Source organism: Gadus macrocephalus, chromosome 21 (genome assembly GCF_031168955.1).
Source record: "Gadus macrocephalus chromosome 21, ASM3116895v1".
Classification (NCBI taxonomy): Eukaryota; Metazoa; Chordata; class Actinopteri; order Gadiformes; family Gadidae; genus Gadus; species Gadus macrocephalus.
The window spans coordinates 1,800,962-1,815,460 of record NC_082402.1 but is presented as its reverse complement, the minus strand read 5'-3'; the positions used below and the strand labels follow the sequence as shown (position 1 = coordinate 1,815,460).

General features: G+C 51.5%; 1 protein-coding gene across 3 annotated transcripts in view; it reads left to right on the top strand.

The window, feature by feature from the left end:
* Positions 1-11,385: 11,385 nt before the first annotated feature.
* LOC132450074 (L-rhamnose-binding lectin SML-like) overlaps positions 11,386-14,499 on the top strand; it is a 16,312-nt gene continuing 13,198 nt past the window's right edge. For 2 of the 3 annotated variants that reach the window (XM_060042046.1, XM_060042045.1), the window contains exons 1-4: positions 11,441-11,486; positions 11,606-11,703; positions 11,752-11,818; positions 14,326-14,461. In XM_060042046.1, coding sequence (XP_059898029.1) covers positions 11,456-11,486; positions 11,606-11,703; positions 11,752-11,818; positions 14,326-14,461 — 332 coding nt within the window. In that variant the 5' untranslated portion in view covers positions 11,441-11,455. Of the gene's footprint in view, positions 11,487-11,605; positions 11,704-11,751; positions 11,819-14,325; positions 14,462-14,499 lie in introns of all 3 variants that reach the window. The other variant, XM_060042047.1, reaches the window with a different exon arrangement.

The window sequence follows — 14,499 nt, the reverse complement described above, 5'->3', positions numbered from 1 at the left end:
GCGTTTGCTGTTTCAATTTCGCAATACCAATTATTGAATAACACAATAGAAATACAAATATATTTAATAATATTATTTTATTCAACTTAAACGATAGAGTAGGTGGTTTGTACAGGTAGCCCAGTACGAACCACGTGACCGTTTGGCCCCCTGTCGACTGTTTTAGGAACTGCATATCGACGTCACTGCCAAAACATAATGCACGGCATTCATTTAATACTCGGTGGAAATGCAACCTTTTAAGAAGGAGTCACCATTAAAATGTGTTTGAATAACATTATGGCGATAAATGTGCATTTTGATTCCCATGGCATGAAAATTTCCCTTTATGAGGTTTTCTTACAATAATATGAGTTCCCCTAGCTTGCCTACGGTCCCCCAGTAGCTAGCAATGGCATTGGGTGTAAAACGAGCTCTAGGTGTCCTGCTCCGCCTCTGAAAATGGAAGCTCAGACGCTCCGATTTCGAATTTGGCACAATCCGTCATCATAAGGGGCCAAGTTACCTCCCCTTTCTCTGCCTTGCCCGCCCAGAGAATTTGGCCTGCCAATGAGACGATGAGCCTCAACCGTGCGAGCGCCACATGTGTGTGTGTGTGTGTGTGTGTGTGTGTGTGTGTGTGTGTGTGTGTGTGTGTGAATACACACGTTGTATACTTCTATGTTATTTGGACAACCGTTCTGCTGTTGGTCTTATGGGTCGGGTTCTCTGACCTCTCTGGTATTTCCACAACTTCCACAACTGCAACAAACTCGCCATCTCGGTTGAACTTATGCTGCGTTTGAGTATTCTCTGCGAACCGACTCGGATCTCGGATCTGACGCCGCGCCCACACTTCAAGCGTCTTATTATTTCGCTCGGTCGTTCGAGGAAAACATGGACGCCACCCGGAAAGCTGTTGTCGCGGTAGCATTGGCAGAGGACCAGGCGCTCCAAAATGAGTAGGCTATAGGCCATAGTCAAGTCAAGTCAAGTTTATTTATATAGCACATTTAAAACAACAGTAGTTGACCAAAGTGCTGTACACAAATACAATATATTTGTGTACATAGGCAGAGATACGGACGCAGTAAGGTATTGCAGTAATACGAGTGATTGAAATCGCCATTAAAACCACCAAAGTGGTCCAAGCACAATGAAAACAGTTCATACTTCAAGTCACAATGGGCGCAGTCATCTTGAATTCTGTCTCGGAATTTTGCTCGGTCACCACTGAGTTCAACCGAGATGGCGAGTTCGCCGTCCGAGGAAAAGGGGCGTGTTTGTGCGTGTCAGTAGGCAACGTCCTCGGACCTCCGAGACGGATGGATATTAAAACTCAGCATTAGGCCCCGTTTACACAACGACACTTGCGGGTAAAAACGACAAAATATTTAATCTGAAATGCCTTTCGTTTAGACGGTGACGGCGTCTTTGGGGCTTAGCAATGCACAAATCTGAAACCACCCTCCAGAGTGGAAATCTTGAAAACGCTCCGCCGTAGCGTTTCCGTCTACACTGCCATGACGCAAAACTCTGCTCAGATCTGTTCACGTCGCGTACGCGTTTACGTCACATACATGCCCCAGTACCGGGAAATAAACAAACATGTCAGATTATTTCCATGCGTCGCACCGTCAAGCTGCTCTGGCAGCTCTAATAAATTTACAGGAGTCTTTCCATGAAATGTACAGATATTATTACTGAACAGAGAGGGATCTGTAATTATGTTTTGGATTTCGCGGCACAGATAAGAGAAGGAAGATTCTACGCATGCGCTCAGACATGGCGGTGTTGTGTAATAGTGTATCACAGCGCCATCTAGCCGCCTGACATGCATACTGTGGCATCCCGCCCCTGAAGCCTCGGCCTTCACGGTCCCGTGGGACCGTGAAGGACGGGGTGTACCACCCCCACCCACCAGCCGGCGACGGAGAGCACCGGGTCCTTCCCCCCAATCAGCGGGATGGGGGACACCTGGCGGCTGGGAGGAGGAAGGCCCGGAGCCACTATAAGAGAGGCAGAGACACGCATGGACGGGAGAGGCAGAGACACACATGGACTGCAGAGGCTTGAGGCCCACGGAGACCCAAGCGCACCCTTAACCTGTCTTTTATAATTGCAATAAACGCCGAAGTCGGCTTAAACCAACCGTTGCCACCTGTTTTCCTGAATCCCGGCCCATTCTCCAAGCCGGATACCACATATGGTGGAGAATGCAGGCAACTTGAGCGTTCCCACTACTACTACCCCACCATGCAGAACCCGGACGGAGCCGCGGCGTTGGCTGCCCAGCAACACCAGCGGGAGACCACCGAGAGCCTCGCCCTGCTCCGCGAAGCTGTTCTGCGGCTGACTCAGCACGCCGTCCGCGATGCGCCGACCGCCGCCCCGACCAGCCGCCTCACGAAGCTGGGACCGGAAGACGACGTGGAGGCTTACCTCGAGGTCTTCGAGCGGACTGCACAGAGGGAAGGCTGGCCAGAGGAGCAGTGGGCGCACATAGTGGCGCCGTTCCTCACCGGACCCGCCCAGAAGGCGAGCCAGGACCTGCCGGCGGACATCGCCCGCCAGTACCCGGCGCTCAAACAGGCCATACTGGCCTACTATGGCCACAACCTCGCGGCGCGCGCACAACGCGCGCAGGATTGGCGGTTTGACGCGCAGGGAGCGGTGCGCACCCAGATCGCCCAGCACAGCCGGCTGGTGAAGCGGTGGCTGACAGCGGGAGAGGGCCCCAGCCCGGTCGACCGGGTGATTATTGACCACACCCTGCGGCGACTCCCGCCGGACGCCCGCCGCGTGCTGGCCCACCATCACCCTGCCACCGTGGACGACCTGGTCCTTCAGCTGGAGAACTGGCAGGTGGCCCAGCTCCTGAACGCCGGACCCGCCCCAGCCCCACGGCGCGCAGAGACCCGCCAAGCCCCGAGGGGACCCCCCATCGGCAACCCGGCTCCCGGCGTCACCCCACTGAGCGGAGTACCGGAGAACCGGGAGGTGCGGCGCTGCTTCGGGTGCGGCCAGTACGGCCACATCGCTCGCTATTGCCCGAGGGGACGTGATGTGTCGATGCCGTCAGCGTACGCGGACCCGGGGGCGGACCACACGTGCATGTTGGCGACCTGCTGGTCGCAGGGAACCTCGGGTAGTCCGACGATCCCGGCGCGGGTCATGAACCGGGACACGCAGGCCCTCTTAGACACTGGCAGTGCGGTTACCCTCCTTCGCCCCGACCTGGCGGGGGGGAAGGCAGGGGAACCTATGGAGGTGGCCTGCGTTCACGGGGACACCCGGACTTACCCCACGTGCCACGTGGTTGTCCGCACCCCACACGGGGTGTTCACAATCAAGGCGGGGATTGTCCCCCACCTACCGGTCCCCGTGTTGATCGGGAGGGATTGCCCGATCTTCCACCGGCTGTGGGACCCGACGCGGGAGCTACGGAGCTGGAGAGGCCCTCCCCGCAGAGGGGCGCGGGGGGTTCGGCAGGCCTACGGGGCCACCCGGCGTCCATCATCCCCGGGAGAGCTGACGGCGGAGGACGAGGAATCGGAGGGGAACGGACCTTCCCCACCGGGGACCCCGGGGCACACAGCGAGAGGTCCCGTCCGGAGCGAGACACCGGAACCTACCCCCGACACCACGGAGACCCTCACAGCCTCCGAGCAGCCGGACCCACCGGAAGACCCGGAGAGCTCCCCCCTCACTGAGTTCTCGGACTTCTTACCAGAGAGGGGGGAAGGCTCGTCCCGACCCGGCCAGTTCGCCACCGCTCAGCTCCAGGATGAGGCCCTCAAGCACGCCTGGAGCCACGTCCTGGTTCACGACGGGCAGGCCCGGGACTCGGTGAGTCACACACCACATCCGCACTTCAGCACCAGGGGGGGTCTGTTGTATAGAGTAGCCTCCGGGGAGGGGGGAGTGAGGGAACAGCTAGTGGTGCCCCGCCCCTATGTTAGTAAGGTGCTTTTTATGGCCCACACTCACCTCCTGGGGGCCCACCTGGGCATGGACAAGACCCGGGAGCGGGTCCTAGCCAGGTTCTATTGGCCGGGGGTTAAGCGGGATGTGGAGCGCCACTGCCAGGGGTGCCCCGAGTGCCAGCGGGTAGCCCCCCGGTCCATCGCTAGACACCCCCTCATTCCCATGCCCATCATTGAGACCCCCTTTGACCGCTTAGCATTAGACATCGTGGGGCCCCTTCCCAAGACCAGCCGGGGCCACCGCTATATCCTGGTGCTAGTGGACTATGCCACCCGTTACCCCGAGGCCCTCCCCCTGCGCGCTGCCACCGCCAAGGCAGTCGCCCGTGAACTAATGCTCCTTTTTAGCCGGGTGGGAATAGCGAAGGAGGTGCTCACCGATCAGGGGTCGTGCTTCATGTCACGGGTGATGAAGGAGGTCCTCAGGCTTCTGCAGGTGAAGCAGCTCCGGACCTCGGTTTACCACCCCCAGACAGACGGCCTGGTTGAGCGCTTCAACAAAACCCTAAAGCAGATGCTCAAGAAGGCCATGCAAGCCGACGGGAAGAACTGGGACCAACTACTACCCCACGTACTGTTCGCGGTGCGGGAGGTCCCCCAGGCGTCCACCGGGTTCTCCCCCTTCGAGCTGTTGTACGGGCGGAGACCCCGAGGGATCCTGGACATCGCAAAGGAGGCCTGGGAGAGCCAGCCGTCCCCCCACCGCACCACCATCGACCACGTGGAGCAGGTACGTGACCGCATGGCCCGGGTGTGGCCCATCGTCCGGAGGCACCTCCAGCAAGCGCAGCAGGCCCAGGCGAGGGTCTATGACCGAGGAGCCCAGCTGAGGACCTTTCAGCCCGGGGACCTGGTCCTGGTTCTGGTCCCCACGGCGGAGTGCCGGTTCCTGGCCAAGTGGCAGGGACCCTACGAGGTGGTGGAACGCGTGGGCGAGGTGAACTACCGGGTCCGCCAGCCAGGGAGGCGGAAGCCGACACAGCTGTACCACATAAACATCCTGAAGCAGTGGAGGGGGGGGGAGCAGACACCCGCCGACCCCGCTCCCTTGGCCCTGGCGGCCCGGCAGGAGATCCCGGAGGTCCCGGTGGGGGAGGACCTCAGCCCGGCCCAGAGGCACGACCTGGACGAGATCGTCCTCCAGCATCGGGACGTGTTCTCCGACCTGCCGGGGAGGACTGCCGCCACCCACCACGACATCCGGACGGCGCCAGGAATAAGGGTAAGGGTTCCGCCCTACAGGATCCCAGAGGCCCGGAGGGAGGCCATACGGGCCGAGGTGCGCCGAATGCTGCAGCTCGGCGTGATAGAGGAGTCACGCAGCGCCTGGTGCAGCCCGGTGGTCCTGGTGCCCAAGCCGGATGGGTCCTTTAGGTTCTGCAATGACTTCAGGCGGCTGAACGACGCATCGGAGTTCGACGCCTACCCCATGCCCCGGGTCGACGAACTTATCGAGCGCCTGGGCCCGGCACGGTACCTGTCGACCCTGGACCTGACCAAGGGGTACTGGCAGGTGCCGTTGACCCGGGCGGCCCGGGAAAAGACGGCGTTCTCCACCCCGGGGGGACTGTACCAGTACACCGTCCTCCCTTTCGGGGTACACGGCGCCCCGGCCACATTCCAGCGGATGATGGACCAGCTCCTGAGGCCCCACCAGGATTACGCAGCGGCATACATCGATGACATCATCATTTACAGCGCCAGCTGGGATATCCACGTCCGCCAGCTAAGGGCCGTGCTGGGAGAGCTGCGCAAGGCGGGCCTCACCGCTAACCCGGCCAAATGTCGCCTCGGGAGAGAGGAGACGACGTACCTGGGGTACCGGGTCGGGAGAGGGACAGTGCGGCCGCAGGAAGGCAAGGTAGCCGCCATACGGGCCTGGCCGCAACCCAGGACTAAGAAGCAGGTAAAGGCGTTCTTGGGGCTGGTGGGCTACTATCAGCGCTTCATTCCCGGGTACGCCACGCTGGCCAGCCCCATGAACGACCTAACCCGTAAGGCCTTGCCAGACCGGGTCACCTGGTCAGAGGCGGCGGACCGGGCGTTCAAGACGCTCCGGGAGGCCCTGTGCTCAGAACCGGTACTAATCACACCTGACTTTAACCTCCCTGTGATTGTTCACACAGACGCCTCGGAGGTGGGTCTTGGGGGGGTCTTGTCCCAGGTCCGGGCCGGAGAGGAGCACCCGATAACCTACGTCAGCCGGAAGCTCCTCCCCAATGAGCGCAACTACTCCACCGTGGAGAAGGAGGCCCTGGCCATTAAATGGTGCCTGGAGAAGTTGCGCTACTACCTCCTGGGGAGGGAGTTCACCTTGGTCACCGACCACGCCCCCCTGAAGTGGATGGCGGGGGCCAAGAATACAAACGCCCGGGTGACACGGTGGTTCCTGGCTCTCCAGGATTTCCGGTTCCGGGTGGACCACCGACCGGGCCGGGAGCATGCCAACGCCGACGCCCTGTCACGTCGGGATGCCTGTCTGGGTGGGTTCCCCAGAGACCAGGGGCTTGAGCAAACGGGGGGGGAGTGTGGCATCCCGCCCCTGAAGCCTCGGCCTTCACGGTCCCGTGGGACCGTGAAGGACGGGGTGTACCACCCCCACCCACCAGCCGGCGACGGAGAGCACCGGGTCCTTCCCCCCAATCAGCGGGATGGGGGACACCTGGCGGCTGGGAGGAGGAAGGCCCGGAGCCACTATAAGAGAGGCAGAGACACGCATGGACGGGAGAGGCAGAGACACACATGGACTGCAGAGGCTTGAGGCCCACGGAGACCCAAGCGCACCCTTAACCTGTCTTTTATAATTGCAATAAACGCCGAAGTCGGCTTAAACCAACCGTTGCCACCTGTTTTCCTGAATCCCGGCCCATTCTCCAAGCCGGATACCACAATACCCAATCGAATTCCACACACTTTGGCGTCACTGTATGCACGCAGATTTCCTCCCGAAAACGCTTGTCTAAACGCGGAATAAAAAGTGAAGACGCGACGCCACTTTTGCGTCTTGTGTTCAGACTGCCATCATGTTAACGTAGCCTCAGTGGTGACCGAAAAAAATTCTGAGACAGAATTCAAGATGGCTGTGCCCAGTTTGACTTGAAGTATGAACTGTTTTCATTGTGTTTGGACCGCTATGGTGGTTTAAATGGCAATTTCAATCACTCGTATTACTGCAATACCTTACAGCGTCCGTATCTCTGCCTATGGCCTATAGCCTACCTATTTTGGAGCGCCTGGTACTCTGCCAATGCTACCGCGACAACAGCTTTCCGGGTGGCGTCCATGTTTTCCTCCAACGACCGAGCGAAATAATAAAACGCTTGAAGTGTGGGCGTGGCGTCAGATCCGAGTCGGTTCGCACCCCAATAACAGCTTTCAAATGTTTTTAAAGACTAAATGCAATCAATAAAATAAAATGCAGAAGAAAAGGTTACTAAAATGATCAACATGGGGTCATAGATACAATAAGTTATTTGAAAGGTTATTGTGCAGGGTCAAAGAAGGCCTTGAGAGAGAGATGGAGATGTCTGGTCTCTTTCATATAAATAAGGGCATTAAGGATTCCTAGATTTTGAAGATAATATACTATAAATACTATAAAAAGTGATATCATTAGGATACAAGGACGCTTAGGAGTGAGCCAGAGACCAGGGGTCTGTTTTATACTGTTTGATAATATGATCGGTTGGTTGATAATAATGAACATTATTTCACATGATTATCCTCCGCTACAAAAGCCATTTACTAAAATGGATTTCACATTCCCTGGACCATCTCCTGTGGTTCGGTAGTTGGAGCAGGCATGACATTCTTCTGTTGAGCTGTAGACACTCAGTTGCTCATCACAGCAAAGAAGAGAACATTTAGATCCAGTGACCCCAAAATGGACCCCCAAAGTTTTGTCAATTGGCCTACTTTCAACATTATTACCTAATTTGCTAATCTTCAGAGTAGCAAAATTATAAATAAAATAAAAAAGGAATCTCTAATCTCTCCCACAGATCAAGGAGTGATCAGTGTGCTCACAGTGGCCTACGGACGGACTGACAGACAGACCTGCAGTGAAGGCAAACCTTCAGGACAGCTGGCCAACACTAGATGCTCTCAATCAGGCGCTCTGGAAGCCCTTGCAAACAGGTGACTATCAGTTGTTGAGGCCTTCCCCTAACCTACAGCGGCCCTCTGTAACGTTGTACTGCCGCCTTCAGTCTCTTGGGGAATGTGATCCCCGATCACAAGAATGAGTTTCAGTTAAGATGAGTAAATTGACATTAAAGTTGAGTAGAGAACAATGTGTTTTGGTGCACAGACAGTGTTGTCTGCTTGCAGGTATTTGAATCTCTCGTCTTATTAGTGATGTGTGTTCCTGGTTAAGGTGTAACGCTAGGAAAGTCTGTGAAGTGGACAAAGAGATCTTCGGTGCCGACCCCTGCTCTGACACCCACAAATACATCCAAACCACGTACACCTGCCTCCCTGCACGTGAGTCCTGTCACTCTGTGAAGTACTGCAACACTGGACCTCCATGTGTGTGAGTGTGATGTCTAACCAGTGTTTCTGTGCAGATCATGTCGTCGCCTGTGAGTTTTCCACGGCGGAACTCTCCTGTGGTAGGATTCACCACCGATGTGTCACAATGTGCTCGACAATCAAGACTCATATTTCATCTTCACCTGCAAGTTCACATGTGAGGTTCTCTTCCTGTCTGCTCCCCACCCAGACGCCGGCCAGACGATAGCGCTCATTGGAGCGTTCTACGGGCGCGCCGACCGAACCACCTGTGTATACGGTGTTGTTCCTGACACGAAATTCAATAAAATCGACTGCTTTACTCGTACTGCGAACAGAGTTGTAGCTGAAAGGTACTGAGCCTGATTCCTCTCCCTGTTAAAATGTACATTCATAGCTAATAAAGAGCTGTCACTTGGTGACTTCCAGATTGTTGAGAGGAGTTAACAACCGTGTCTCCACAGGTGCAACGGTAGAAATCGTTGTAGTGTCTATGCACTGAACTCAGTGTTTCAGGATCCCTGTTCTGGGATAAACAAGTACTTGGAACTGGCTTATACCTGTCAATGTACGTTTTGGAAACAAACTTTTTTTTTTTCCTACAATGTGGATTTACCCTTCTACAATAGAACCTGTTCTTCATACTGAGCTTTCCAATCCAACAGTTCCCCTCTGAGGAGAGCAGCAGGCCTACACTACAAACACCAACATCTGGAGACGCATGCCCCCCCCCCCCCCCTCCAGCTCTCCACCTGATGAATGAATCTTGATCTTGTTTTCTGCTTTTTGCATTAAATGATTATTACAACATTCAAACTCATGCTCTGATGCAGTCATGTGTGTTTTGAAAGAAAGAACATCAGTGCATACAAGTAGGCCTTCATCTTCTACCAGTGAGAACTTTTGATGTCTTTACCGATCCATTTACACCATGTCGAGTAGATTGACCTTCTGAGGTCGGAGGTTATCAAGGCCTTTTTATTAAAGCCTTATTATTAAAGCATGCAACTGTTTGGTTTCAGCAGGATCTCATCTATATAGCCAGACTTCTTCCTTCCCTGAGATACTAATCCAACACAGTGGATACACTTTGAAAATCCCTTCAAATAAATATTCTCTCAAAAAATGAAAAACATAGAACTCTTAAAACCGTTATGAGATCAGTGTTTCCGCTAGAAGAAATTGGTGCCGGTCATGTGACCGGGAAGGTTTCATTTTACCGGTCAAATTGGAAAAAAAACGGTCGGATATTGTCCGTGTTTATTGCACTTAAAAAAATTGATAGGCAGGCTATATAAAGAAGAAGTGTGTGATCATATTTTGATTCGCCATGGTTGTTAAATACCGGTGCTCCGCAAAGCTTGCCGCCGGCTTTCGCTAGCTTGCCGCCGTTTAGTTCATAAACCTACGGTAGTCTATAGGGGAGCGTGTCTATGTTCCCCGAGTCCTATGTTCCCCTCTTTGTATGAGACTGGGGAACATAGGACCCTTTTTTTAAAAAAGGGTCCTATGTTCCCTGCTTTTCCCAAAAAAGGGTCCTATGTTCCCCGATATGTATGTGACCGGGGAACATAGGACCCTTTTTTTAAAAAGGGTTCTATGTTCCCCGGTCTGTTACCTTTTCCACCATTACTGCCAAATTCCGGCCGAGATAACTACCATTGCATGTCTTTACCTTTTGTGGAAGAGGGAGAGACGTCGGAGAACCTGACGCAGTATATTCATACACCGGTAAACAAACCCCGAGAAGCCCAATCCCTACGAGAGCTCCCCGCGTTACGGCCATCCGGAGGCGCACAGAGCTTTTGGACGTGATATTATTATACAATTATATTATAGACTATTATATAAAGAGCTCCGGGAGTCGCAAACGGCAACAATCACTTTCTCCTCCATGCTGCAGTTCACCCCGGGCTGCACTGCACTGAGTTGGCCGGTTGAACGCTGATTGGCTGTTACGTTAGACATGTCACTCTGTTGAACGCCGATTGGCTGTCATTACGCGAATGCCGCGTCAAAGTTTAAATATTTTTAAAAATTGATAAATTGCGGGGAACATAGGACCCTTTTCCCAGAAAAGGGTCCTATGTTCCCCGCTTTTCCCAAAAAGGGTCCTATGCTCCCCGGTATGTATGGCTACAGGGGAACATAGGACCCTTTTTGGGGAAAACCGGGAACATAGGACCTGCTCAATTTTGTTCTGCTCAATGGTTGAATCTCCTCGTGACTGAATGTTTGTATACAGCGCTCATGCTGTATGAGCGCAGGGTTGATGCACTCCACTTTTTTCTGTGGAGAACCAGTGCCTTGAACATTAAGCATAAAACGAAACTGGATCGTTTTCGCCCGTTTCGGCTCCGTGTGGACGGGGCCTTATTTCCAATCGGTCATTCTGACCGGAGACATTTAGAATTTTCGGTCCTCCTCATTTTTTTCCGGTCAAAGACCGGTAATTACCGGACAACGGGAACTCTGTATGAGATAAAGATTGATCTCAGCGGTGTAGAAATGATTGTATAAAAATATGTTGGTATAAACTGGAGGGGACTTCCTGTGGTCTCTGGTAAAACGAAATGAAAAGTGAAAAGTGCTGTGGCTCTTCACTGCTGCGTTGGCCCAGATGATGTGTTGATCCTGACAGACAAAGGCCTCCATTGAACTTGTTTACATTCAACCGTAACGCTAATGCTGCTCTCACTCTGCAAGAACACCACAAAGGTCCTCATGTTGACTGTTCATTCACGAGTTCATACATACTAACTTTTGGCTCATACTATAAGAACACAATATTAAACAATCTGAAGTATACTCCATTCAGGCAGAGCCTTCCTGGACCTCTCTCTGGTGAGGTCACCATCACACCTGCCTGCATGGCGCTGGGTGTGGGCGGGGCTTGTTGAGTCCTCTCTGTATAAATAGCCGTGTCCCTTTGGGGGAAGCATTAGCAGCCCTGCTGAGCTCCCACCAACACCTCTGGAACCATGCTCAGCTCTCTCCTGCGCTCAGCGCTCGGTAAGTACTGTCATGGAGTCACACCTTCTGGGACCCGGGACCCCAATACATTCACTCTCTGGCTTTCAGAAAATATGTTGTTTTTTTTACACGTGATAATGATTTTGTTTGTTTTTTAGTTTTGGCAGCAGTCTGCTTTCTTACAAGTGCAGGTAAGGGGTGTGTGTGTGTGTGTGTGTGTGTGTGTGTGTGTGTGTGTGTGTGTGTGTGTGTGTGTGTGTGTGTGTGTGTGTGTGTGTGTGTGTGTGTGTCCTCTTCTCTGAAGCCTATATCCTCTATTTCCACAGAGAGCGTCATCACCTGTGAGGTACGGATGCAGCGACTGAGTTGTGGTAAGAAAACCCGTTAATGAAAGGATCGGACGACCGGGCCAGAAAGAACAAAGTGCAAACATGAGGTCAAAGGGAAGTGTCTCAGTGTGCAGTTAAGCCTATACTCAGAAAAGCAGGATGCTCTTGACACACCGATATGTTTATTCAGAGACTTCCAGGTAGTTCGCCTCTATGACAGACCTACTTTCTTGGTGTCTGACGCAAAGCACGATGACGCAAAGCACAAAGACTTGAGCCACGATGTGGGTCAAGTCTTTGAGACTGTGCTCCCCAGTTCAAGACTGAAAGAGTATGATCGACTCTAAATATTATGAAGTGCACCGCTGGAAAAGAGGGGTCAGAACCGGCTCCAGCCGGAACCTCGACCCAGAATCGAAACTATCCAAATGAAAACAGATGGACAGGATTCAACAGCAGCTGAGATTGGAACATGACCCATTTCTTAATCAGTTTGCACTGATATCAAACCCAATATTTACAGAGCAATGACCCCTAAAACACACACACACACACACACACACACACACACACACACACACACACACACACACACACACACACACACACACACACACACACACACACACACACACACACACACACACACACACAGTCACTCCCCTTATTTTTGTCTTTACCGATTCATCTTTTGCTGTTTCAATTTCGCAATACCAACTATTGAATAACCCAGTAGAAATACAAATATATTTTAATTATAGCCCTATTGTGTTATTCAACCTAAAAGACAGAGTAGGTTGTTTGCACAGGTCGCCCAGTACGACTCACTTGACCGTTCGGCCCCCTGTCGACTGTTTTAGAAACTGCATGACGTCACTGCCCATACATAATTGACGGCATTCATTTTATTCTCGGTGGAATTGCGACCTTTTAAGAAGGTTTTACCATTAAAAAGTTTGAATAACATTTATAGCGATAAATGTGCATTATTTTTCGTAATCTTCGGTCAGTTTGAATAACAGTCTTTGCGTTGTCTAAGCTTTTGTGATTAGTACTATTTTATGTAACTGTTGATGTTCAAATAAAACATTTTAAAAAGGACCCAGGGATGGCATTTATTCTTCTTTGGGACGGATTAGGAGGACGTATTTTTGTGGTGCACAAGGGAAGTTTATAATTCCGCAGAAATAAATCCATTACAACGGTTCCTTTCATGTATACATTTTGTCTAAGAAGATTAATATGAGAAATTAATACCGCTGTTGGATGATCTCCTTGTAATAAAAACGTATATTTTCGAGTTACCCAGGGAAGAAATTCATTGTTCTTTGGGGCGGGCTTACCATACAAATGGGCAGCACATAATGCTGCTATCCATTTGGATGTACGAAGTGGTAAAGTCGCAAATCTCCCAGCTTTCTTGCGGCATTTCACTGAGGCACGCCCCCTTTCGGTCGTAGTATCTCGTCGCTTTCAAAGTAGAGCGAGCAGATCTGTACAACTCGCAAAGATGATGGCTGCGCCCATAGTTAATGGGGGTTGAGATGCATTTTATTTGTATTTGTACCACGTTGGGGGTTGTAATGTCGATTTTAAATCCTCTTACACACTTGATTTCATTGCTGCTTTAATCCGGTCACCAATTTATGCATTGCACGGTCATGCTTTGCGTGCAATTCAATGTAAAATTGTGTTTTCAAGCTGGTTTGCTAAAGAGGCTATGTTGCTAATGATGACTAGCCCGCTACTACCCCTCGTGGCTCGACAGAAACACAACAGAACTTGTTGAAATTAAAATTGGCGAAAATGGCAAGATATTATTGCAATGTAAAAGGCTTGCAATGTTCATGTTTCTGTAAAGGCTGGCGACCATTATACTGGATTATTTTTTTTTTCCAAAATAGTTTTCTTCTCAAACTCGTCGGACACAAATAGCAAACTGGAAGGCTGGAGCAAGGGAAATACGTCACGTTCTCGCTGAAGCTGGTCGTTCGTACCAGCCTACCATCAAAATGGATAGCAGCATTAGCCGACGTGTTTTTCAGAGTAAACCGGAAGTCTCCATTCGCTCTGCTTCCTTCCGAAAATCCATTCCAAAGCTAAACTTTTTATATACATTTTGTTTATCAAGCTAATCATGACAAATAACTGCTTCAAATGTTTTTCAATCAATACAATAAAATGCAGATGACAAACATTGTTAAAGGTTACCATAATTATCAACATGGGGTAATAGATACACACATAGAATGACTTCAGAGAGAGAGAGACGGAGGCGTCTGGTCTCTTTAGTAATCAGGGCATCAAGGTTTACTACATTTTATGTGAAAATATATATGTTTTAAAAAGGCTTCTGTTGAGCTGTAGACACTCAGTTACTCATCACACCAAAGAAGAGAACATTTCTGTAACTACATCCAGTGACCCCAAAATGGACCCCCAAATTTTTGTCAATTGGCCTACTTTCAACGTAATTGCCTAATTTGCTAATCTTAACAAAGATTAAATGATAAATAAAAACATTTGTTAATCTCTAATCCTTCCAACAGATCAAGGAGTGGTCAGTGTGCTCACAGTGGCCTACGGACGGACTAACAGACAGACCTGCAGTGAAGGCCGGCCCCCAGGACAGCTGGAAAACACTGAATGCTCTCATGGAGGCGCTCTGGAAGCCCTTGCAACCTGGTGACTATCAGTGTTGAGGCCTTCCCCTAACCTACAGC